This window comes from Myxine glutinosa, chromosome 11, assembly GCF_964187855.1.
Source record: "Myxine glutinosa chromosome 11, kmMyxGlut1.1, whole genome shotgun sequence".
Lineage (NCBI taxonomy): Eukaryota > Metazoa > Chordata > Myxini > Myxiniformes > Myxinidae > Myxine > Myxine glutinosa.
The window spans coordinates 110,012,269-110,039,343 of record NC_136271.1 but is presented as its reverse complement, the minus strand read 5'-3'; the positions used below and the strand labels follow the sequence as shown (position 1 = coordinate 110,039,343).

At 45.3% G+C, this 27,075-nt stretch overlaps 2 protein-coding genes across 2 annotated transcripts in view; both read right to left on the bottom strand.

The window, feature by feature from the left end:
• LOC137436999 (potassium channel, subfamily K, member 13-like) lies at window positions 1–8,780 on the bottom strand. The gene is made up of 3 exons (XM_068131280.2): window positions 8,387–8,780; window positions 5,796–5,947; window positions 1–1,322 (listed from the first exon to the last, which is right to left on the bottom strand). Exons 1-3 carry the CDS (start codon window positions 8,557–8,559, stop codon window positions 505–507), a joined length of 1,143 nt encoding a protein of 380 aa, XP_067987381.2. The 5' UTR covers window positions 8,560–8,780; the 3' UTR covers window positions 1–504.
• Window positions 8,781–16,971: 8,191 nt separating this feature from the next.
• LOC137437002 (ADP-ribosylation factor 4) overlaps window positions 16,972–27,075 on the bottom strand; it is a 33,353-nt gene continuing 23,249 nt past the window's right edge. Inside the window, exons 2-6 of the mRNA XM_068131284.2 lie at window positions 25,973–26,053; window positions 22,512–22,621; window positions 19,394–19,465; window positions 19,146–19,271; window positions 16,972–18,998 (exon numbers count right to left, since the gene is read on the bottom strand). Coding sequence (XP_067987385.1) covers window positions 18,912–18,998; window positions 19,146–19,271; window positions 19,394–19,465; window positions 22,512–22,621; window positions 25,973–26,053 — 476 coding nt within the window. The 3' untranslated portion in view covers window positions 16,972–18,911. The remainder of the gene's footprint in view (window positions 18,999–19,145; window positions 19,272–19,393; window positions 19,466–22,511; window positions 22,622–25,972; window positions 26,054–27,075) is intronic.

Below are 27,075 nucleotides of genomic sequence, written 5' to 3'. Positions count from 1 at the left end.
GTATTCAAACAGTTTCATTGTTTAATTGCTTTTAAAAGCTGAAGCCAAAAGGAAACGAAAAATGTTTCAGTGATATGTATGTTCATCATTATATACAATGAGAAGAACTTGAGTCATCCGCCAACATTAAATAAGGTATGCGTGCATGTGTGTGAATATCACAGGAAAAAAAAACAATGGTTGGCCCAATCTCGACCAAATTTTACATACGTGTTGGTAGGTCATATGTCCCAGGGTCGGGTCATGGGCCCACAACTTCCCCCTCCCCTACTGCCCCCCCCCTACCCTCTCAGAGATGCTCAAGGAACAGACACAACTTACGATCTTCACTGCCCACCTTCCACAGTGCAAGTGGTTTACTGACCCCTGCTACAGACAGGGGGGATTGTTATCCATGGCACAAAATATATATTTTCCCAACTACCTCCCTCCCCTCCCCACCCCCAGGCTGCTCCCTGAGGGAGTGGGTGCTTCTAGTGTACAAAATTCCAGTCTAAAGGAACATTAACTAGTCTCAGCGAAACCGAAAATTCTCAAAGGACCCATACGCACTCCTCCTCCATTAGGTCGAGGAGAACCATCTCCATTTTTGTCATGGTGCGCATGTGCACGTTTCGCTTGGTTTGACGTCTCCAGCTCCATGAGTGACAACGAAGCGTTGCTGGTGTTAAGGAAACCATGCATAGACATCATCTCACCAGAGTTGCGGCGATCATTACAGCTACCGGCAGACACGGCCATCGTTTTTGGAGTTGACCGTGAGGCTGTGGTGCATTTGCTCCCATTTGCCTGTGGACAATATCCCAGAAAGTGCAGTGCCCTATTTAGTCCCTGCTTGATAACAATGGAAAGAACATTGAAAAGGGAGTATAGGCAACATACCCCAAATACTATAAGGAAGAAATTGGTGGCAAGATAGAGCCTGGTGTAAATTTTATCTTTCCTATATCCACTCAGCATATCTCCAAAGCCGATCGTACTGAAGGCAACGAAACAAAAGTATATGGCATCAACAAAGGCCCAGTCCTCAAAAACTACAAATAGTCCTGATGCCACAACGATGACGGTGCCAACCATTAGCCACAGGATGAGCATGACACAGTAAACCGATGGTTTCCAACCCTCCAGGAAAACTTCACTGGTCCTCCTGCACTTCAAGCAATGACAAAGTCGCTGGAAAGCCTTCATGCTGAATGTCAAAAGAATAATGAGACGCTCAAGGAAGAGATTGAAGAAAAGTATAGTTGCTGAGCAGCCCACGAGACCATACAATATAAGAAAAAGGCGACCAGCAACAGTGACTGGAGTGAATCGGCCAAATCCTGGGGAGGAGCACAATAAAAAGGGGAAAGGGGCAGGGGACATGATTAGTGTTTTCTGCTTCTCCGCAATTTCATTTCTACACTCCCGTCCCATATCCTCTTATCTGTATAAAAAAACAATTAAAAAAACACCTTTAGAGGCCATTTTTCCCCGCAAAGCGGATTTATTATGCTTATTTATCATAAAGCCCGCTTATCGCAAAGCCCCCGCAAAGCTTATTTATCTGTATAATATATCTTATTATCCAATGGAAACAAGAAAGAGCAATCAGAGATTGTAGACTCTCGCCATGACGTGTTTTTTTAAGGCTTTTGTGTTAAAACAAATATGGCGGCCGAACCACGTGACCAATGACGTCATCATTTATTTTCCCTCCACCAATTTATCCCTGGATGACGCTCAACAAATTTCATCTTGATTGGATGAAGTTTTGTACTTGTCGAATTGTGACGTCATAATGGAGGCATACCTATCTGGCCATACCAAATCCAGGTCAACTTGCTCATCAGGAAAGACACAGACAACTGGACATGTTCTCCATTCACTACAGGCGACAACGAGGAGACATTATTGAAGTTTACAAGATCATCAAAGGTTTTAGTAGCCATGGATCCCGAGCACGTCTTTGTTCCAGCGATTTATCATGCAACTAGAGGCCATAATCTGAAGTTGTTTAAGGAGAGGAGTTATACAGCTCTACGAAAGAACTGTTTCAGTCCAAGAATAACTGAGAAATGGAATCACCTTCCTCAGTTAGTTGTAACTGCACCATCGCTTCAATTATTTAAGAGCAGGTTGGACAAACATTGGTCCTCCTCTCATCAAATGTTACCCTGGTTTCCCAACAAACATGCACAACCTCACAATTATTATGTTCAATTTATGTTAAGTAATGGGACATACACAAACCCCATCGATGGAATGATCGGAAGTTTAAACAGGATTACCTTTTACTTCCGTATAATAATGATGACAGTAGTCATTGGGGGTCAGGTCCGAGCTGTACAGGCAAAGGTGGTTCTGCAACTCTAAGCCACAGTCAGCACCACATTCACTACAACAGTCACTTATGCAGTGCCCCTGTTACCAGCATGCTGGTACTCATTTTGCTGACCTCAGAAGGATGACAGGCTGAGTCAACCCACCTGGTGTAAATTCAACAGCACGACAGGGGCTCGAACTCAGGACCCTAACATCTCAAGCCAGCCACTTAACCGTTAAGCCAACATCAGGCTCTGATGGTGGTGAGCAGCTGCCTTGAAGACCTGGAGGGAGGAATGAAATTGAAGAGAATGTGGAGGTTTGTTCCACAGGTGGGAAAAAGAGGAATTAATGAGTGGAGGTGAGCAGTGATCATGGATTTAGGTAATTTCACCAGAAGGGGGTTGATGGTGAACCACATGTCAGCCCTGGAGAAAACTGGAGGGGAGGAGGGGGGCTTAGGGGAGGAAAGGAGGACAAAACATGGAAAGAGCAGAGGGTGCAAGACCAGAAAGGATGTGGTAGAAGACAGACAGATTACCGACATGTCTGCGATGGTCATAAATTGAGCAAAGTCATAAATACATAAATGTACATGTATGAGAAACAGTTGTGTAGTATTTACGTGATGGATTTTAGTCAGGACTTCTCTTGTTTCACATGACGTGAAAGTGATAGGCTCATAGATAGACTTAGCTTCATCGAGGGAGATTCCAATGATTATAAAGGCCTTGGCAAGGTGTTAAACAGGTTCACCTGCCCACAGGGGACTCCATCAAGCTGTGGATGAAGGTCTTGTAAGTGGATAGAGTTCAGGTGTGCCAAGAAAAGATTGCACGAAAGAGGATGCCCATTGCCCAGTCAGTGACTGTATTTGGAGTCCACTTTTAAAATGTGATTTGCCACAAAGATCATGGCTGATAGTGAGGCACAACACATTGAGTGACTGAACTTCCTCAGTAGGATTGTTGAGAAAGTAGATAGGAGGGCTTGCCAGACACTTGAGGAGGTTTATTTCTACGTTAAAGGCTCCAGCCACAGAGTATATTAGTCCTGATCAAGCCCAGGCCTTAAATTTAAAAAACTGAGGAAATAGAGAAGTGAAGAGAAGGAAAAAAGAATCTTCGAGGAACTTCAAAAGCTGCCTTTCAAAAAGGGAAATGTTATAACTGTTAGGAAAGACATGAAAATGGAAAGAATTCCAGAACATAGTTCCACACAATGATCATGTGACACAGTGGCTTGCCAGGTATTCTGTGGTCTCGCTGATGGCGGAGGTATACAAGCAGCCAGTCCTTGGGAACATAAATCGATGTAATGTCTGTAGAAAAGGAAAGAGAGCCAACATTGCGGCGATATTCAAGCAAGTTGAGTTTTAGGCCAGATTGGGAGAGTTGATAAGTCGGATTGCTTTTGACTCAACTTTTTCAAGTAAGTACGTCGAGCTAGAACCTCCTCAGATGTAAGAGCTGTACTCCATACAAGGATGAAAGCATCCATTTTTTGCAGGAGTTAAACCTTTAGCTAAAGACAAGGACTAGACCTATTGGTGAAAGAAGAGGAGTGGTTGTCACACTTCCTTTGGATAAAGGATTACTTTGCCTCGTTAATAACACAATTGCGATGATTTCTAGCGGAGATGAAGGTCGAATGTGAGTCAGAGGAAGAAGGCTTTTTTCAGGTCTGATATGTCACGTCCCTTGCACGAATGGCAGAGGCAGAGACAGAGGCATTGCTCAAGGAGAAGCAGTAATCTTTCCAAGGAAAGTCCAAATCGAATTTCTGTAATCCAGTCAGCCATATTGTGCCAATACTGGCATTTAGAGAGCAGCCGGAGAAGGACGGGTAAGTGAAGAGACATTTACAAGAATGTGGTCAGAGGAACCAATTAGGGGTGAAATTGTGTATCTGTAACGTAACGGACTGGAGGTGAAAATCAGGTTAGACTATTGGGTGTACATTGAAGTCTCCAAAATAGAGGCCTTCAACCTGAGGGTGCGAGGACGTCACTGCCTCATGGCAGGAATTCAGACAGTCAAAGAAAGTTGTAAATAGTTTTTAGAGTTATGAGAGCAGTTGGTGAAACAGAGAAAAGGAGGGATAGTTCATAGACCAATCTTAAGCCAGATGACATCAAGGTTTGGAGTTTCAATCAGGAATCGAGATGTATGACGATATACCAGATGTATGAGGAAGTGTGAGATTTGTCAGAATTGAAAGACATATTCCAAGTGCTTGCCAGCTCGTGATTCTATCAACGTCTGCAGAGAGGGAAGGGACTGTTGCCTTTCTAACTGGAGGATGAGGGATGTTTTGGCAGAGGGTGAAGTCATCATCAAAAAGAGAAAGAAGATTTTCCAGAGAGTCAGTGAGGTCAGGCTCTAACCTGTGGCCCAGTGTTTCATCTCTTACAAATGTGTCCCAGAAAAGAGAGTGTTTGGCATTGAGATATCCTACTATGTATCGTATGGATGCAACGTGTGATATGATGGAGAAAGGATAAAATAGGTTTCAAGAATTGTTTCCTTTGTAACTCTTTCCAGGATCACTGCTCACCTCCACTCATTCATTCATCTTTTTCCCACATGTAGGACCAACTTCCACATCCTGCAACTCTCGGGGATGCCTATTCGTGGTGGTTGTACTCCCTCAACGCAAGTCGGGGGCCAAATCTTCCCCATTCTCCACCGATGCCCAGATTTGTCAGGGCAGCACGGTCACGATTAGAGTGCCGATCTGTCCCCAAGGAGCGGCCTCTTCCCTCTTGTCTTTGTCTCTTCTCTCTCTCTCTTTCTCTATCTCTGTCATGATGTCTCTGTCATGCTCTCAGCCAACGATGCTACGCCCCAGCCTTGTGCTACATACGAACGAAGAAGACCATCTCAAGACCAAATTACATTGCTATCCTGTGACTGTGGCAGCGTCTCCTGAAGCGATTCGGTTTGAGCATTAGATGTGGACTCCGTGAAAAAATGTGGAGCTCCTTTAACCCAGTCAGCTTTGTGTTGCTTGGTCATATCAGCTTTCTTAAGCATAAAATATCCAGTCTACCTGCCTATCGAGCGACAGTGCACTGCACCCTACGCCAGGTTTTGTTTGCTTGGTAAGGTAACACAACAGTTGGTTATTATACCCACAGGCACATTGAAAAAGGAAACCCAGTGCATGTTTTGTGAATAATTCAGAGGATTTTGAATAATCATGTTATTTTATAGCACGGCTGGCAGCGAAACAAAAAAAAAACACAAGTATGCCTATCATGTCTCTGCCAAACAAAAGTTTGCACCTTTCGAGAACAATACGATGTCGTGAACTGAATGAAGTAGACACCTGGCCATGCATTACCTGCTGTCTACATAATCATTCGTCTGCTGTCCACATGCACATTTTCGTGTGCCCCTGGCTAACGAAGACTTCAATTTGTCACTTGTCCATCACAATGAGCAGTCCATGAAAGTCATGAGCACTATGCAAAAGCCACTTATACTCACCTATAGTTGATAGTACTGTACAAACAAAACTGAAGGATGTGTAGAAGTTCCAAGTAGCAATGTATGACAATTCATAACGCTCCAAAAGTTTGTCCAGCTCTTCCCGGGGTAACCGGTAGTGCGTGGAGAAGTTCTGCAGGTGGGCATTCCACCTGTGCTCAAGAGGGACAAAGGAAGAAGGGCAATGGAGCGACTGCTTGAGACTTTTACGGTTATACTTGATGAAAAAAACCGCACACCATGGGAGATGATTTTTTAAAAATGGTCAAAGAAATCTTATTTCAACACTTGGCTCAGCCGATCGCAAAGTACAACTAGATATCTGCGATCGCCAAGGGTAATCCTGCAGCAGCGCCCGCGATTCAATGAAGGCCATATTCTTTTCGGATCACCATGTGACCTTGACCTTCAACATTTAGGGATATAGTGTAAATTACGAAAACGTGTCCCCATCTACAATGTACTCATAAAACTTAAAATCATGAAAATCGGAGGAAAAATATTCAAGTTATGATCAAAAAGGTGCTTTTTGTTAATTAGGTCACAATCCGAAAAAAGTAGGTCAAATGCACGAAACAAATATCAGGTGCACAACTTCATATGGTATGATGCACGAACATCTTGGAATAGTACGGCGGCTAAGCTCTCATATTATAACAATTGTGCATTTTATGAGAAAAGCATGAAATTTCTAACATAGTTAGTGCATACCATAAGGTTAATTTCAGATGTGGAGGGAAGTCAGATTTGACCTCTGAGGACCGTGAGGGGTCAAATCCAAAATGGCCACCAGTCCACCGGGTCTAATGTTCAAACGCGCTTATAGGTGTCATTTCCAACTAAATTGGGGGTGCCCATTCATTTGGTGATACTTTTGAGATCGCCAGAACTCAAGGACATGCATTTAGGTCACGGTCAAGGTCAAATTACGTTAAATATCTATTTTTATGATACTGCAGTTGGAACTGCTATTGGAAAAAGTTAATTTGAACTTTTAAAACTTTATTTTTACAGGTACAGGGATAGGTACAGAACACCCAAAGACCAGAAATGATGAAAAAAAGTGTTTACACTGCAAGGAATGATGCAATAACCTCTGAAAAAATAACTGTAGTTAACCAAGTATGTCCACAAAAGCTTACATTAAATCAAATGCAATGATGAAAATTGGTAATGATCAAAATCTAACAGTCTCCAGAACAGAAGCACAGTGCAGTGCACTTGAGTGCAGCTTTGGCACTTGCAGCGTCCAGTGCACCCTTTCTTGCAGCCACAGTCGATCAATTCATGGCACGATTTTGATGCTTCAGGGAGAGTGGTCCAAAGAGACTGCCACCCAGTTGTCTCCTTTGTCCAGCCCCAGTCAGATGGGTCTGGCATCTCTGGATCCATGACCAATGCCTGGTTCCAACAGTTGGCCTGGTAGCAAGTGCGCTTGATGTGCTGCTTGAGTGCTGCCTGGGTTGGAGGAATGTTCTCTAGAGTTCTACACTTCTGTGTGAAGAGCTGTTTCCTGACATCATTCACTTCCGTGCTCTCACTGGTTCGGTCGTACATCAGCACCACAAATCGCTCCAGCAGTAACATTGAGCCTTCACTGACCTCACTTGGCATGCCTAGGAGTTCATTGAAAGCATCATTCACCTCTGGGAAAGACCTCCAAGTTTCCCAGGCAGTCTTCTTTCCTCTGCCAGCGAATGCAGATACAGTATCACACCCGGTGAAAGCGTGAAAGACTGGGAGAGTCAGACACTGTGTTGGATTCAATGTGGCAACCATTTCGTGAACAGCTATGTACCGAAAGCTTGACCCGACACCAAAGGCAACCCACAGCTCATCAGGAGCTGTCTTGCTGAATGAAGCCACAGCCAGTACCACCACCATATTTTTCGACACTATTTCGTTCCAAAATTAAGCGCGTTTGAACATTAGACTCGGTGGACTGGCGGCCGTTTTGGATTTGACCTCTCACGGTCCTCAGAGGTCAAATCTAACTTCCCTCCACATCTGAAAATAAACCTTATGGTATGCACTACTATGTCAGAAATTTCATGCTTTTCTCATAAAATGCAGAATTGTTGTTGTTATCCGCTGTACGAGAAGGACAAGAGGTTGTTGAGATTCTGCATTGGCAGAGTTGAGCGATGTCCAAAAAAATGCGTTAATTTTTTTCAGTCCACCGTTTGACCTTTAACTTTTGATCATTTGACCTCTAACTTTAAGTTGAGCCATTTGACTTTCACCTTTAACTCAGAGGGGTATGATGTAAATTAAGCATAAATGTAGCTTCCTCTAGATTCTAGAATATCAAGGTCGAATTAGGGTGAAAATGTTTGAACGTCTATAATTGGGCCATGACCTTAAAATTAGGTCAAGCTCAAAAATGTATGTCAAGTCCGTGTACTTCGTATTCCCATCGTTGATGCAAAATTTAATTCCGAAAGTCCCAGCCGGCTTCGAGATACAGTTCGGAAATTGGCAGGTGAAGGAAGAAAAAAAAAAAAAGGTAGGTCGGATAAATAGTACTCCTAGGGGTAAAACTCCGACGTGCGGTACCATTAAAAACTGGAGGGACAAAAGCAATGTCGCACCTGGACAATTTCTCGTCGTGTGCTTTTTTCTCGAGGGCAATGAATATGCCAGCTCCTCCGAGGATGTAGATGATGATGCAGGAAGCAAGGAGTACGAAGCGCGCGTTGTCTTCCCCAGCTCGGAGCAGGCAGGTGGGGACGTATTGGCGACGCCGTCGCACACCTGTTCTCATGGCAACTGCCGGCCAAACGAACGAACTCGAGTGTGTCGGAGACTTTCAAACGATTTTCATCCCACATTCTGAAGTTCCTGCCACATTGTAGAAAGATGAGTCGAAATATCGATGTTTGGCAGATTCCTTAATGAAGGAGATGAACTCGACAGTTGCAAAAACTCTCGTTAGACTTGCAGCGCCATTTGCAAAGCGATTTGATAGTTTCCCCCAAATTTTTTGGAACCAAGGATCCTGCAAGGTGCTCTCTACCGGAATGAACACTGATCGGTGTCGGTCTGTGTCACCTGTTTTGTGTGTCACCAGGTGCCCGAGGGCGTTTCCTCTGCAGGATCAACGCGTGCCATTGTCCTTTTGTAGTCTGATCGATGCAGGTGCTTTCGTACATTATGCCTTTTATTTTAAAATTAAGACACCACCAGTTAGTAGGGCTTCCGAAAAGGTAAAGGCCCAGGTCCGACATTTAGACTACTGAGTGGTCTTCATTCGGGACAGGAAGACGAGAATCCCAAGTGAAGACCATTGTGTGGTCAAACAATACCAGGGGCTGCTGGGCAGGTATATAGAATATATGCGAGTTTGTGACGCACCTTCAGTTAGGGATGTGGATCTTCCCAACCATACGACGTATCTTTGCGAAATAAATAGCGTTTTCTAATTTATTTATGGGGCATTGAAAGATGATTTGGACCTGCGACGACCTTATTACCTCTGCCACCAAAGGTGGATGGAGGTTATTTTCACCCCTCTCTGTTTGTCTGTCCGTTTGTTACTTGCCGGAAAAAATTCTGGCAAGTATGTTGGTTGGTTGATTTGTCTGTCTGTCTGTCTGTTTGTCTGTTTGTGCGCAGTACTACGTCTACATCGTTGCACATAGCATCGCCATACTTTACACACATATTCGCCTTGTACTGGAATAGACTGTGCCCAATTTTTAACTCTCTAGGCCCAAGGTCAAGCTCAGGGTCACCTAAATCGTGAAATCAGGGGGGTCGAGTTTTCATTTAAAATATATTTCAAACCACTATAACGAAAAGTACAAGAGATATGCATACACTTACTGTTACTGACATATAGGAAGTCACATACGACATTTCATTTGGCACCATGACCTTTGACCTTGTGACCTTGAAAGGTCAAACTCAAGGTCAATAAAAAGTACATTCCGGCAAGTCCTCAGTCTCTGACCGATTTCTTGTTTGTTTGTTTGTTTGTGAACAAAATATCTCAAAAAATTGTGGACGGCTTCGGACGAAATTTGGCAGAGATGTAGCGTATGTGACATGGACGAAATGATTAGATTTCGAATCGATAGAGATCCGGCTACTGGAATTTTGAAAGTGATTCTTCACCATTGGGAGATGGGGCCAAAAACGATACATAGCAGGATATCTCAAAAAGTTATGGATGGATTTGGACGAAACTTATTGGACAGGTTGTGCGTGTGATGAGGAAGATTTGATTCAATTTTGATGAAGATCCGGATCTGGATCTAGCTAGAAGAATTTTTTTTAATGATTCTTCACCATTGAGTGATATGGCCAACCAGGTGGAGTTATGCTCTCTACTGAGTGCCGTTCTTGTTATCACTGTAATGCAGCACCCACCGCATTGTGTCATCGAATATGCTCTGTATTAACCTTTCAATGGAAATCGTAGAGTACCCACCCTCTGGGTGGGTCGAGTTTGTCCATCACATCACTTGCTGAAAAAAAGTACAATGTGTGTTTTGCAAGAACACGACAGATGTTTGCTTGGTGTGTGCCTAAAAGGTTCTACAGACTTGGCATTTAATATGGAATATATTTTTTTTCTTGACTTCGGTTTACTTTCTTAACTCAGTATATCAATCTAGTGAGTTTCTTTTACACTTTGGTGATTTATTTGTTAAAAGAACCATGTCACTGATTGTCTGTCGCAGCAAGAAGTCAACAACAGGATTATATCACAGGTGACGTGGCAAAATGTATGGACAGGTGCATTTGATGATTGGCTTCACAGTCGGGTATACAAGGGTTGTTGCGTTCTGTATTAGTGGAAAACAACTGCTGCACGTCTCCAAAGGTTATTGCCGCTTCCTCTGGAGATGGTCCGTCAACTCGACAATGCTGTTTGTCATGGAGTGGTGGCTTTACGAAATTACGGCATGAAACAGCATGCTATTGCTCGGCAGTATGGCATCACTCAAGGTCAGGTGTCAAAGATCCTGAAACGAAATGCTCAGAGGGGTGTCCCAACTCCAATACCGAGGCCAGGACGTCCCCACAGAACCACAAGGAGGGATGATCGCCAGCTGCACCGGTTAGTCCGCAATGGCCGTATCAAGTCAGCTAATCGGCTTGGGGCTGAGTGGCAGCAACTGGCAAATGTGCCTGTATCCAGAAGGCTATTCAACCAACGACTGGTTCAAGCAGGCTATCGTGCCAGGCGTCCCATGAGAAAGCCACGCCTGACCAGACAACACCGCCAGTGCCGATTGCAGTGGGCCAGAGAGCACTGTCAATGGCAGCCAGGACACTGGAATCACGTGATCTTCAGTGCCGAGTCTAGATTTCTGGTCTATCATCAAGATGGCCGCGTCTGAGTGTGCAGACAAGTGCATGAAGCCTACAACAAAGATTGTATAGTGCCAAGAGTCCAAGCTGGAGGTGGTGGGGTGACCGTTTGGGCTGCTTTTCATGCAGGGGGCAAAACTGACCTGGTTGTTCTGAATGGAAACCTGAACCAGTTCAAGTACAGGGCCATTCTGGAAGGAACATTGCTTCCATTTGCTCATGCAGCCTTTCGAGGAAACTTTGTCTTCCAAGATGACAATGCACGGCCTCATCGTGCTCGCATGATCCAACACTTTCTTGCTGACCGTGGTGGAGAGCATATGGAGTGGCCTGCCATGTCCCCGGATATGAATCCGATAGAGAAATTGTGGGCAGAATTAACGCGTCAAATCGACAACTTGGACCAGCAGCCTGCCTCTGTGCGTGAATTGCAGCAGGCTATTGTCACTGCATGGCAAGCGATTCCTGACCAAACCTTGGCAAATCTCGTGAACAGCATGCCTCAACGTGTACGTGCTCTCCTGAATGCTCGTGGGGCTTACACGAAGTACTGAACTGTAATTTTACTGTCCGTAATCCCAGTCGTAATTTAACTTTTGTTTTTGTTAAAAAAAATTTTGGCTAATGTGCAAAATAAAAAGATACTTCTGGAAAACGTACAGAAGTTTAACAGTACTGTCCGTGAATTGAGTTCAATATCAGTTTACATCACTTTCAAGGATCAATTTATTTGTTTCAAAATGTCAAATGTGGTTTTTGTTTCTTTTAAAGGTCACATTAACAAAATCTAGAATAATTTCAACATAATTCCAATGAACTTTTGGTTCTAAGACATCTTGAAAAGTAAGTTCACCCCCAGAAAAAAAAATTCCATATTAAATGCCAAATCTGTAGATGGTCTAAACTCTAAAGGGTATGTTCCAATAGTAGTTCGGGCCTAATGTAAATGTCTAATGTTAGGGTTAGGGTTAGTTAAATCATGTAAAAAAAGTCTAAAATGGTATAAGTGGCCTAAAACTCTAAATGATCAACTGGTCCAAGCTATCTCGCGTGTGTGAGAGGTGTACATGGTGTTAAGGTCTAAGAGGTTTCAAGTGAGTCAAGGGACTTAAGGGGTGCAAACGTCTAAAGGGTCATAGTGGTGTTAGGTTTTTTTTGAATAAGCTGTCGAGGCTCGAAAAAGGACTAACACACATAACGTATAATAAAGGAAGCAGGAGACAAGAGGGGGAGAGAGGGAAGCACAACAACAGGAGGGAACAGGAACATCAGGAGATCTGTGGAACGGAGAGGGCTGGGGCGGGGTACACGAGATAAACAACATGGACACTACAGGAGCTTTCAGGAAAGAAAACAGGGAATTTGAAGCAGGTGGGATTGGGAAGGAGTAACGGGCATAGAAAAGATCAAGGTTTTGGATGGGGGAAGATAAGAGGTGGTGGTGAACAGCTGTTTTGAAGACCTGGAGGAAGGAGAGGGATTGAAGAGAGTGTGGGGGTTTGTTCCACAGGCAGAAAATAAGAGGAATGAAAGAGTGAATGTGAGCAGAGAGTATTGATTTTGGCAGTTTCCCCAGAAGAGGGATGCTGGCAGACCTTATGCATCCTGCAGGAATATTTGGGGGACAGAGCAAGGACTTTTTTGCAAGGAGTTGCAAGGTTTGAGAGGAGTCGGCAGAACACAGAAACACCACCTACCTGCCTGCGGTGAGAGAGTGAAAGGTCCTCAGATTCAACTTAATCACGGGAGATTTCAATGATTTGAAAAGCCTTGGTTTCGACAGCGTGAAGCCAAGCTAAGTGTGAGAAAAGAGCACCAGCCCATAGGGGAGAGCAGTGCTCAATCAGACTGCGGATGAAAGCTCAGTTAGCAACTTACTTTTGAAGCCAGCTTGGAAATGTGGCTTTCCCGAGGTTTTAGGGGTCTTAGGAGTCAGGTAAGGGAGACGTGTGTCTGAGGTTCTTCGGTTCTTAATTGCCTTAAGGCTAGGACTCGCAATCTCGCTGCGATTGTCGAGGGCTCGCAATCTCGATGCGGATGGCGAGGATGCGTGCTCTCGTCGAGAATGGTGAGAGGGCACGCAATCTCGCTGCGGTTGGTGAGGATGCGTGATCTCACTGCGGTTGGTGAGAGGGCGCGTGATCTCGCAGCGGTTGGCGAAGGCACCTGATCTCACTGCGGTTGGTGAGGGCGTGCTATTTCACTGTGGTTGGCGAGGGCGCGGAATCCCGCTGCAGTTGGCAAAGGTGCGCGATCTCGCTGCAGTTGGCGAGGACGCACAATCCCGCTGCGGTTGGCAAGGGGGTGCTATTTCACTGCGGTTGACAAGCCGCGTGATCTCGCTGCAGTTGGCGAGGGCGTGCTATTTCGCTGAGGTTGTCAAGGATGCACAATCTTGCTGCGGTTGGCGAGGGCGACGATCTCGCTGTGGTTGACGAGGCCGCGCGATCTCGCTGTGGTTGGGGAGGGCACGCGATCCCGCTGCGGTTGGCGAGGACGTGCTATTTCGCTGCAGTTGGCGAGGGCGCGCAATCTCGCTGCGTTTGGCGAGGGTGCGCGATCTCGCTGCGGTTGGCGAGGACGTGCTATTTCGCTGCGGTTGGCGAGGACGTGCTATTTCGCTGCGGTTGGCGAGGGCGCGCATTCTCGCTGCGTTTGGCGAGGGTGCGCGATCTCGCTGCAGTTGGCGAGGGTGCACGATCCCACTGCAGTTGGCGAGGGCATGCTATTTCACTGCGGTTGACAAGCTGTGTGATCCAGCTGCGGTTGGCGAGGGTGCGCGATCTTGCTGCGGTTGGTGAAGGCACGCGATCTCGCTGCGGTTGGCGAGGGAGCGCAATCTTGCTGCGGTTGGCGAGGGTATGCTATTTCGCTGCGGTTGACGAGGCCGCACAATCTCGCTGCAGTTGGCAAGGGCGCCCGATCCCGCTGTGGTTGGTGAGGGCATGCTATTTCGCTGCGGTTGGCGAGGGCATACACTCTCGCTGCGGTTGGCGAGGTCACGCAATCCCGCTGCGGTTGGCGAGGACGTGCTATTTCGCTGTGGTTGACGAGGCCGCACAATCTCGCTGCAGTTGGCAAGGGCACGCGATCCCTCTGTGGTTGGCGAGGGCATGCTATTTCGCTGCGGTTGGCGAGGGCATACACTCTCGCTGCGGTTGGTGGAATCACGCAATCCCGCTGCGGTTGGCGAGGCCGCACAATCTCGCTGCAGTTGGCAAGGGTGCGCGATCCCGCTGTGGTTGGCGAGGGCATGCTATTTCGCTGCGGTTGGCGAGGTCACGCAATCCCGCTGCGGTTGGCGAGGACGTGCTATTTCGCTGCGGTTGTCGAGGTCACGCAATCCCGCTGCGGTTGTCGAGGTCACGCAATCCCGCTGCGGTTGGCGAGGACGTGCTATTTCGCTGCGGTTGTCGAGGGCGCGCGAACCCGCTGCGGTTGGCGAAGGCGTGCTATTTCGCTGCATTTGGCGAGGGCGCACGATCTTGCTGCGGTTGGCGAGGATGCACAATCTCGCTGCGGTTGGCGAGGACATGCTATTTCGCTGTGGTTGGCAAAAGTGCGTGATCTCGCTGCGGTTGGCGAGGGCATGCTATTTCGCTGCAGTTGACGAGGCCGTGCGATCTCGCTGCGGTTGGCGAGGGCATGCGATCTCGCTGTGGCTGGCAAAAGCGCGTGATCCCGCTGCGGTTGGCGAGGGCGCTCAATCTCGCTGCGGCTGGCGAGGCCGCGCGATGTCGCTGCTGTTGGCGAGGGTGTGCTATTATTTTGCTGTGGTTGATCAGGCCGCACGATCTCGATGTGGTTGACGAGGGCACGCTATCTCAATACGGTTGGTGAGGGTGCGCGATCTCACTGCAGTTGGCAAGGGCGCGCTATATCGCTGAGGTTGGTGAGGGCGCGCGATCTCGCTGCGGTTGGTGAGGGTGCGCGATCTCGCTGTGGTTGGCGAGGGCGCGCTATATCGCTGAGGTTGGTGAGGGCGCGCTATATCGCTGCGGTTGGTGAGGGTGCGCGATCTCGCTGCGGTTGGCGAGGGTGCGCTATATCGCTGCGGTTGGTGAGGGTGCGCGATCTCGCTGCGGTTGGCGAGGGCGCGCTATATCGCTGCGGTTGGCGAGGGCGCGCTATATCACTGAGGTTGGTGAGGGCGCGCTATATCGCTGAGGTTGGTGAGGGCGCGCTATATCGCTGCGGTTGGCGAGGGCGCGCTATATCGCTGCGGTTGGCGAGGGCGCGCTATATCGCTGAGGTTGGTGAGGGCGCGCGATCTCGCTGCAGTTGGTGAGGATGCGCGATCTCGCTGCGGTTGGTGAGGGTGCGCGATCTCGCTGCGGTTGGCGAGGACGCGCTATATCGCTGAGGTTGGTGAGGGCGCGCGATCTCGCTGTGGTTGGTGAGGGCACGCCATCTCAATACGGTTGGTGAGGGTGCGCGATCTCACTGCAGTTGGCGAGGGCGCACTATATCGCTGAGGTTGGTGAGGGCGTGCGATCTCGCTGCGGTTGGTGAGGGCGTGCGATCTCGCTGCGGTTGGTGAGGGCGTGCGATCTCGCTGCGGTTGGTGAGGGAGCGCGATCTCGATGCGGTTGGTGAGGGAGCGCGATCTCGATGCGGTTGGTGAGGGAGCGCGATCTCGATGCGGTTGGTGAGGGAGCGCGATCTCGATGCGGTTGGTGAGGGAGCGCGATCTCGATGCGGTTGGTGAGGGCGCGCGATCTCGCTGCGGTTGGTGAGGGCGTGCGATCTCGCTGCGGTTGGTGAGGGAGCGCGATCTCGATGCGGTTGGTGAGGGAGCGCGATGTCGCTGCGGTTGGTGAGGGAGCGCGATCTCGATGCGGTTGGTGAGGGAGCGCGATGTCGCTGCGGTTGGTGAGGGAGCGCGATCTCGATGCGGTTGGCGAGGACGCGGTTTGCTGCAATTGATGAGCGCACGTGCTGGGACAGTCACTGCGGTTAATGAGAGTGCGTGAGCTCGTTGTAATTTACAAGCATGTGAGAGCATGAGTGCGATCGTTGTGGTTGATAAACACACGCTGCCGTTGCCAATCACTCATTAGAGTTGACGAGCATTCGCTTTGGTTGACAAGTTCGAGCTTGCTCGTGTGGAGGTGACGATCGCTCACTAAGGTTGACGAGCACTCGCTGAGATTGGTGGGTGCTCACTAAGGTTGATAAGTGCATGCTTGCTCGGGTTGACAATCCCTCGGTAGTTTTGATGAGCGTGCGCTTGCTCGGGTTCATGAGCGGGCGTGCCCCCGTGCCCACACTAGGTATGACCAGCATGCATGCCCTGGTTCCATGAGTGCTCGCTTGGGATATTGAGTTCTGCGTATGTTTAATGAGCACGTACACTCACTCAGGTTAATTGTGAACAGAGATGGTTTTAATTATGGACAATTTTCTTGCTAAATTTTACAAATCATAATTGCAGTGACTTTTGGCCTTTTGCCAAAAAAGTATTAATATTGATTAAAAAGAAAATCGCCAATCGTTTTTATATTTTAGCAACATTGGTGAACATGAAAGGATGCCCTAGTTATGAGGGCTAGGGTTTTGAGAACTCGGCTTATGAGACTTTGGATTATGAGAGCTAGGTTTCTGAGCGCTCGCTTTCTGGGAGCTAGAGTTGAGAACTTTGAGAGCCAGGCCGCATGGAATTGGGCCAATGGGATATCATCAATATTCACAAAAGGAAGATATTCCTGATGAACAGAAGCAAACTACGGAATAAATTATACAATCAGTTTTTTACCCTCACCATTCAGTTATTTTATTGGCGAAAAACATTCAAATTGCATTTTGAAGTGTTTTTTTGAAGATAGAGGTGTTTATAAAAAATAGACATTCAGAAATACACAGGAAAAGGCTATTTGGCCCACTTTAGCTTTATGTACACTCAAAATGCGTCAGTCCTTTGAGACAAAGCTCCACAGAAGTAGAAATTGGAAACAGCTGCCATGGAGGATAAACCGCATGGAGTATTGCTGGAGAAATTACAAAGTTGCCATTCACTGTAGGACATTTTCTGACAAGCTCAGTCACAAGGAACAACTTCACCCTGACTGGTTCAAGCTATCATATTATATTAGATTTCTAAACTATTCCGCTGACACAGCAGGTTTACATGTTGAGGTATCTCGCTAGGATTTGAGAGCAGTACACTGAACTATTGAACCCCAAATTCCCTTTTTTGTTGATGTTTATTGTAGGTTCTAACATTTGACGTGTCGCTCACTCTAACTGCCAAGAAAATATCATTGCAAGGCACAAAATATTGCATTTGGCGCATTGAGCAATGAGGATTCAACAAACAAACAAAGACGGAACATGCATTCGGAAACTGCCGGAAAGATAAATAATATTGATATCACGCAGATACAAGAGGACATGTTTTTATGGTAATCCATCAAGAAAAAGCAAATCGCAAGCACACATGATAACCGCAATCAAACCGTAATCCCAAAACGAACAATCATATATATATATATATATAGCCCCGCCTCCCACCAATAGTCATAAATAATTGCTAAAAAAATCTAAAGAAGCAATGGTTTATCCACCTTTCCATGACCATTTTGGATTTCTCCAATGGGAATCGAGATGCAGGTTCTTTCGAAACAACAAATTATATAAATAAAATTACAAGGTGCCCTACCTCGATGCATTAGAATATTGTAAAGACAACGCCTACACGAGTTACAAGTTGACCGATTTAATTTAATATTGTGCCTTTATGTCTTCACACATGGGCCCCATTTGCTCACCTTTTAATTTTTTTTATATATATTGTGTTTTTGAAAGGTGAAAGGGAAAGGTGTATGCTGCATGTGCGAGAAGTGTTATGATTTATGGGAGCGAGACATGGGTAATGAACGTAGAGCAGCAACGAAGGCTGGAAAGGGTGGAAATGCGAATGGTTCAGTGGATGTGCGGAGTGTCGTTGAGAGAGAGGAAGACAAATGATGAATTGCGAAAGATGATGGGAATATTGCCTGTGATTGATGCTGTGAAGAGGAACAGGTTGAGATGGTTTGGTCATGTGTTGAGGAAGGATGAAAGTGACTGGTTGAGAAGAGTGATGGAAATGAATGTAGAAGGAAGTAGAGGACGGGGAAGACCGAGAAAGACTTGGCTAAAGATGGTGGAAGAAGAAATGCGGGCAAGGGGGTTAACAAGGAGAGATGCAGAAAATAGGGCAAAATGGAGAAGATTGTCATGGGGACCGCAAGGCTAACCCCCGCTCTTGCAGGGAAAATGGCCTTAAAATGCCTGTTGTTGTTTGTTGTTGTATATTCTGTTTTTGAGTACCCATGCCATATAAGCTGAAACCATAATACATTGAAATTGTGTGTTAACATCATTTTGGCGATATAATCGAAAGCGAGATTTTCTTTTCTTCCAAAATTACAAATGCCTGGTGTAAATTGAATATATCTTCCAAGTATTGACAATTCTTTTAACGATTTGTAAAAAAATTGTCAAGCACTTAAAAAAAAAACATGTGTGTACTATGTGATTTGAAAACGTGCATTTCTGGATAATAAAGTGTCCACGATTCTTGCAATGGCTAAATCCTCAAAAGTACGTGCGGACTTGCATAGGAATGTCAAAATGACATCCGTGAAGCGGCATACGACAGCATAATCCTATTTGTACAGTGTAAACTAACCAATGTGCTACCTTTGGAAGCTTTAGCAGCAAAGTCAATCAACGCGTGATTGTAACAAACACTTGTGCAATCGTTAGAGGGAGGTACACCGTCAATAAAGGAAACATCAGCAGCAATGGCTTTCCTCAAAGTTTGTCGAGTTCTTGGGAAAGCCAGTCCAGGCCTGCCTCCAGCCCCTCTCCCCGCGTAGCACAAGCAGGTTGTATGTACCACTGCCGAAACAGGTATAACAGTTGGCATTCATCAAGTCGTTTTCATTTAATAATGCATACTGTTGCACAGTCAACAAAGCACAGGAAATAGAACAATTCTTACAATTGTGCTTGCGAGGAGGGATAGAAAAGAAGTCTGAGACTCACAGTCCGGTTGTCAAAGTTACGCAAGGCAAGTCGTTCGGCCATTTCGTCTTGGCTTAACGCATTAGGAAGATCCTGCTTGTTAGCAAAGACCAGAATTACTGCGTCATGCAATTCATCCTCTGACATCTGCAGAGGGCAAAGGTTCAATGCTTGGCTCGATTCCGTCGTCATAAAAAAGGGTTAAAAGCAAAGATAAACAACAACAGCAACACGTTAAATGACCGATGATGGCAAGTACAATGGCGTACCATTTTGTGCAGCTCTTCAACCGCCTCCTCGATCCTCTCACGATCATTGCTGTCCACGACAAAGATGACACCCTATGGGGAAAATCAAATCAGTTCAGTGTCTGAGACCAAAATTATCTTTCAAAAGTCCTTTTCCCACATCTTTGCACAGTTCGTCAAATCATAGGACAGGATTCCTCGACAATCAATTTCCCTGGTGGACAAGTGCCCGAGATGACAGGATTCTTTTCCAATAAAGTTATATATATACTTGGTACCAACCTTACATACAGCAGCCTCAGGTGAGTGTCGGATTTTTGACAGATGTGGACATATACATTCTAAATAAAAGCATTAGTGAGTCATTTTCTTGAGCAAATAGTCCTCTATGAGCCTCAACTTTTTAGAGAAAAAAAGAGTTGAAAAACCAAGAACAAAAAAATTTTTTTGCAAAAAGAAAATAAAAGATTCATTACTTGTATGGGATTCTTCCAACTAATAGGATCAATGATTCACATTTTCTGAGCAAATACACATCCATGAGCATCAACTTGGATTGAAAAAGGACATGAAAGAAAACAAATCTATAAAATAAAAAAAAAGCATTACATGAATACATCTGTTTGGCCTCCGAGGCCAAACGGCTGCGTTTATGTAGGATTTTTGACGACTGCATCTAAGAGTTAAACGAACCAAGCAATTTTGCATAGAAATAGTTTCTAAAACCCAAAGAAAAATTTTTGTGTTGAAAAACTCCTTGTTCACAAAAGTCGTGGGAACTGCAGAGCAGAAAATGCACAATGACAAAGAAATGTTTCAAAACAAGAAAACAAAAAGTTGAAAAAGTTTTTTTTTTCAGCCACTAGAGTCCTTCATTGCAGGCTGTGCAGGCCGCATGCGCTCATACATTAAGTACCCTTCCCTTCCATATTGGTAGGGTGATGATGCAGGCCTGCAATAAGCAAGGTGAGCAGACTTGCTATAGTTCTATTACATCTTCTTTTTTCTTCTTCTTTTTTTCATAATCGAGGCTCGTGAAAGAGCTAACATTTATCACACAAACAAATCAAACAGATAAACAAACAAAGTGTATAAAAAGGGGAGCGGTAGACAAGATGGGGAGAGAAGGGGAAGCACATAAACACAACATTTGTGAGGGACATCGGGAATATGTGGGAGGGAGAGGGCTTGGGGAGAGGCGGCGTGGGAAGGGGGGGGTGGGGGGGGGGTGGGAGAAGTATAAACACAAGGACACCAAGGACTTCCAGGAAAGAAGTTGGTATTTCAAAAAAGAGGATTTGGGGTGAAATTAGCGGGGGTAGAAAAGATCAAGGTTTTGGATGGGGGAAGATAAGAGATGGTGGTGAACAGCTGTTTTAAAGACCTGGAGGGTGGAGTGGGATTGAAGGGAGTGATGGAGTTTGTTCCAGAGGCGGGAGAAAAGAGGAATGAAAGAGTGAAGGTGAGCAGAGAGTCTTGATTTTGGCAGTTTAACCATAAGAGGGTTGCAGGCAGATCTTGTGCGACCTTTAGGAATATTTGTGGGACAGAGCCCAGAGAGAGAGCTGGAGGAGCAAGGCCGGAGAGGAGTCGGTAGAAAACAGAAAGACCACCAACCTGCCTGCGGTGAGTAAGTGAAAGGCCCTCGGAGGTAGCTTAATCACGGGAGATTCCAATGATTCTGAAAAATTCAATCTTTCAAAGCCTCTCGCACCATACACGCAGGGTGCGTGCCTGTGGTATCAGCACAAAGACCTACTCTTGCTTTCAGAATGCTGTGAGACATTTGACATGCACAAAATCGGTGAAAAACATGAACAGTATCCCATAATTAATGGATAAATAAATAAATAAAGCTACGATGCAGTGCCTTCCATTGGCACTGCATCACAACGCTCATTTCCTGGTCAAGTGTCGGAGGCAACATAGGGTCGGAGGCAAAACAAACAACAGATGAGCAAACTGCAATGAGCAACTTGTGATATTGTACCACCATCAATGACAGCTCTCTGGATAACATCTTCTTCTTATGTTTGCAGCAAATGCTTGTGGGTAGAATCTTTTTCTGGGGCGCAGTTAATTGTGCCGCTGAGATACTGGTGGTTATGGTGCCGATGCCGCTCCTGGTTAGAGCAGGAATTTGTAATTTGTTCAGGGTGTCAGCGATAGTTCGACTACTCTTCAGGAAGGACAGTGCGATCTTAAATGCCCACAAACTACTGCTCGCAGATGGGACACCCAGTTTAACACACATTGGTGTCTCGCCCTGCCTGCGGAACACCAGAATGACCGTTTGTAGTTTGGACAAGATTCAAATTCCAGATCACTTTTAAATAGTTCATGGACCACACACACATAACCAAGAAAGCGTAGCGACAAGCCTGCCACCCATCTGCAAAATCCCCCACCCATTCACTGACCAAATGTGTGTAACCCTCCGGCACCTTCACGGCATGCACAACTCCCCTGCCCCTCCGACCCCTAACAATTGGCGTGCATCTTCTGGATTATATGTCAGAGTACCTCCTCAGTGAGCCAAAAACCTGGCAAACATTTAAATCGACAACCAATTCACTGATAAAATGAAAAGTTCTTTTTGTAATTGGCTCAGAGTCACCTGCATGGAGTGATTATATGAACTACCCATTCTGATGCACAGCTAGCGTGGTGTTGGAAGTGTGAAAAGAGTAAAGGAGCACATGATGAGTGCATCGTTCTTAAGGGGGCATCAAGTAGGCTTTCCCATCTACCAGTATTTGCAGATTTAAAGTATGGTGCGGAGTCCAGGTCTGCATCCAGCATATCTTGTTCCAAGTGCTTTCATTAAATCCATGTGGATGCCATTTTGGCTGATTTTCACGTTCATTTCAATTCGGAAATTCAATCCGATCCTGATGAATAGTGGCAAATCCATTGTTTACCATCTGCGGACTGAGCTCATGATCCCAGGTTCAAATCCCACACAGGGCATCAATTTGTTTAGTTTCCCACTATTGCCTTTACATGTCAATACACATACAAACTCAAACTCCTCCAGAAGTTTTACATCGTGCCTAAAGGGAAAAAAACAATGCACCAAGTACACAAAATAAATTGTGCTTATTGTTTTGTACTCACAGAAACGTTGATGCTGCCATACCTGCGTGCTTTGAAAGTAATGTCGCCAAAGGGGCCTGATCTTGTCCTGACCACCAACATCCCAAACGGTGAAAGAAATATTCTTGTACTCCAAATTTTCAACATTAAACCCTGAGGCAGAAAGTACAGGATATGTCACATTAGAGGCTTTGACAATGCCAAATAACCACTGAACCATTAAAGGATGGACATTGGCAACCATTTACCATAGGTTAACTGTACGTGACATTTACCTGGTTGGTATTTGAGTTTTCAATTGAAACACTCATGGAATCCCCAACTTTTAAAGCCGTGCTGATGGAAGTCTGTCCTCTGGCTTCCACACCCTCTTGAACCTTGCTGCAGTGATAGCTAGCGTAGTTTTGTTGGTCCATGATAGACCAGGGTCAACCCTAATTACTTAGTTTCTGGTAGCATCATTTGCTAGGGACGCAGCTGTACCGCTGATGCAATGCCCCCTGTAGGTTAGAGTGTATGTATATATGTGTGTATATACAGACTTGGCATTTAATATGGAATATTTTTTTTTCTTGACTTGCGTTTACTTTCTTAACTCAGTATATCAATCTGGTGAGTTTCTTTTACACTTTGGTGATTTATTTGTTAAAATAACCATGTCACTGATTGTCTGTCGCAGCAAGAAGTCAACGACAGGATTATATCACAGGTGGCATGGCAAAATGTACGGACAGGTGCATTTGATGATTGGCTTCACAGTCGGGTATACAAGGGTTGTTGCGTTCTGTATTAGTGGAAAACAACTGCTGCACGTCTCCAAAAGTTATTGCCGCTTCCTCTGGAGATGGTCCGTCAACTCGACAATGCTGTTTGTCATGGAGTGGTGGCTTTACGAAATTACGGCATGAAACAGCGTGCTATTGCTCGGCAGTATGGCATCACTCAAGGTGAGGTGTCAAAGATCCTGAAACGAAATGCTCAGAGGGGTGTCCCTACTCCAATACCGAGGCCAGGACGTCCCCGCAGAACCAAAAGGAGGGATGATCGCCAGCTGCACCGGTTAGTCCGCAATGGCCGTACAAAGTCAGCTAATCGGCTTAGGGCTGAGTGGCAGCAACTGACAAATGTGCCTGTATCCAGAAGGCTAGTCAACCAACGACTGGTTCAAGCAGGCTATCGTGCCAGGCGTCACCTGAGAAAGCCACGCCTGACCAGATAACACCGCCAGCGCCGATTGCAGTGGGCCAGAGAGCACCGTCAATGGCAGCCAGGACACTGGAATCACGTGATCTTCAGTGACGAGTCTAGATTTCTGGTCTATCGTCAAGATGGCCGCGTCCGAGTGCGCAGACAAGTGCATGAAGCCTACAACAAAGACTGTATAGTGCCAAGAGTCCAAGCTGGAGGTGGTGGGGTGACCGTTTGGGCTGCTTTTCATGCAGGGGGCAAAACTGACCTGGTTGTTCTGAATGGAAACCTGAACCAGTTCAAGTAAAGGGCCATTCTGGAAGAAACATTGCTTCCATTTGCTCGTGCAGCCTTTCGAGCAAACTTTGTCTTCCAAGATGACAATGCACGGCCTCATCGTGCTCGCATGATCCAACACTTTCTTGCTGACCATGGTGTAGAGCATATGGAGTGGCCTGCCATGTCCCCGGATATGAATCCGATAGAGAACTTGTGGGCAGAATTAACGCGTCAAATCGACCACTTGGACCAGCAGCCCACCACTGTGCGTGAATTGCAGCAGGCTATTGTAACTGCATGGCAAGCGATTCCTGTCCAAACCTTGGCAAATCCGTGAACAGCATGCCTCGACGTGTACGTGCTCTCCTGAATGCTCGTGGGGGTTACACGAAGTACTGAACTGTAATTTTACTGTCCGTAATCCCAATCGTAATTTAACTTTTGTTTTTGTTAAAAAAAATTTGGCTAATATGCAAAATAAAGAGATACTTCTGCTGGAAAACGTACAGAAGTTTAACACAGTACTGTCCATGAATTGAGTTCGATATCAGTTGACATCACTTTCAAGGATCAATTTATTTGTTTCGAAATGTCAAATGTGGTTTTTGTTTCTTTTAAAGGTCACATTAACAAAATCTCGAATAATTTCAACATTATTCCAATGAACTTTTGGTTCTCAGACATCTTGAAAAGTAAGTTCACCCCCACAAAAAAAATATTCCATATTAAATGCCAAGTCTGTATATATATGTGTGTGTATATGTATGCGTGCGTATGTGTGTGCGTGTCGTGTGTTTATTGTTATATCCGGCTTCCTTCTTGGGACTACAGTGCAGTAATTGGTCTTCATTTTGATTATGAGGCTTCCTTTCTCAGACTTAATTTGATGACAGATGGGGCAGGGCACAGGTGCTTCTGCTTCAAAAATTTTAACAATACTAAACATCTGTCGGGTGTTTCCAGTGGTTGGCGCTTGCTCGGCTGCTTCTACTTCTGCTGTATTGGCCTTTCAAGAAATGCATCATGAAGAAACATTTTTAGATGTTGGAGAATGTTGGCTCATCAAAGAATCTTAAAGGGAACAAAGTGTCTCTTCCTCCATTCTGGTGAACAGATATAAAAATGTAAGCACCACCAACATGCATGGCTGCAGAACTGGCAAGACTCAGGTATGACGTTTTGACCACTGAGTTTGTCATCTGTGACTGATGAAGTTGGTGGTGCCTTTATTTTTGATTTTTGAAATGGATCTTCTTCTTTTGATCTACTTTTTCTTCTTTTGAAATGGATTCTTCTTCACACCAATGGGAAGGTCAACTTTTAAAATGACAATATTTACGATTAATCATGTTTGTAAGGGAGTTGGGAGCTGTTGCAGCTGTTATAAATATATTTTTTGTTTGGTTCCGGGGACAGGACAGATATTATACTATATATGTGCATCTATTGCTAAAAAAAGTAGCGTCCGTCGATGTGTGTGTGTGTGCGTGTGTGTGCGTGTGCATGTGTGTATTGCTGCCGCTCACTTGTATTGACAGGAAATTGTACGAAACCGACGCCTCACATTCACAGATATTTCTCGTATTTCCTGATATTTTCTTGAGTCCGATTTACATTCAGGAACACAAGAATAATGGTGAACTATTTTGAAATTGCCACTCTTTCATTTAAATGCTGAAAATTAAGCTAACAAGACTATTTGAATTTTAGATTTTGCCAGAGCAACGGCAGGTTAAAAGTGCCTGCCTAGCAGAAGCAAATCACTGATCACGCACACACAGCGCAAATACGAAAGGCCTCTTTTTTGTCGATACATCATTTTGAAAGTCCTGTATCGAATCTTATTCACGTTTTTTCTTTATTCTATTTAACTTCATCATAAATCTACTAATTTTATAACGACATCTGTACAGTGAGCTGTTTTGCAAATATCAACTTCAGCTCATGTGGTATTTTGTGTTTATTAATCTGGTTAAATATATTTTTGTTTTTCAAATAAAAAACGAAGAAAATTGTGATGAAAAGAAAATGGCTCACCGATAGTGGGGATCGTGGTAACAACTTCACCCAGTTTAAGTTTGTAAAGTATCGTGGTTTTTCCTGCTGCATCTAGGCCCACTGGTTGGAAGGGTGGGAAAAGTAGAGGGAGAGAAAAATGAACTTAAGTGAAAAAGATATGGATAAAAAGGTTTAAAAAAAGATATATCATACACATGTAGGCTTACACGGTCTATACGAGGGATGAGCTGAACATGAACATGCCGAACATTGTCCAGACTAAGATCAAAATTTTCGTATCAGAAATGGACACCAACCGCTTTGAAATGCTATCTGTGTACACCAAGGTGCCGAACATCGCTCGGAATTTTGTCTGCACCACACTGAGTTTGTTTTTTTCCACGCTAAACTTTGCTCGCTGATACATTTGCTTCATGGATGTAATATTGACCTTTTTATTATGGAAGATAAGGTCAGAAAATTTTGGTGTAGTAGAACACCCCCACCACTCCCATTACCACGCTAGTCACCCAAACAGCAAGAAACAGCCTGTGTCATCTGATAGAGCATTCATTTGTGAGTTCATTTGTGAGCATTTGTGATCTCTATTTATATATACACACAGAGTGGTCCAGAAAACCTGGGCACATTTTGAAGAACGATACCTGCAACAAACAACGAAGTATATTCTTGTTCTTTGGTGCAAAACAAAACATGATTACTCGTAAATGGGTGTGACTGCTTCAACACTCACAGGCATCATGTGATATGGGTCGGGGTGAGCTTCGCTCACTGTGCTGCACACGTTTATTTTTTTGCATTAGTTCAGTTCATTGTAAATTAGACGCCATAATATGACGGAGGATATCGTGAGACAGAAAATTCGCACTGTACGCTTGTATTCTGTATCTGGAAATTCAGCTGAAGTTCACAGACAACTTGTCAAAGAATGTGGCACCGATGTATTTGAAAGAAGAACCATCAGCAGAATAAACAAGCAGTTTGATGAAACTGGCAGCATTCTTCCAAAACAGTCACCAGGTAGGCCTCGTGCTGTTCAAACTGAGGAAAGCAGAGCGGTCATTCAACAACAACTCGACAGTAACACACCATTATCAACTCGGCGTTTATCAAATGTCACC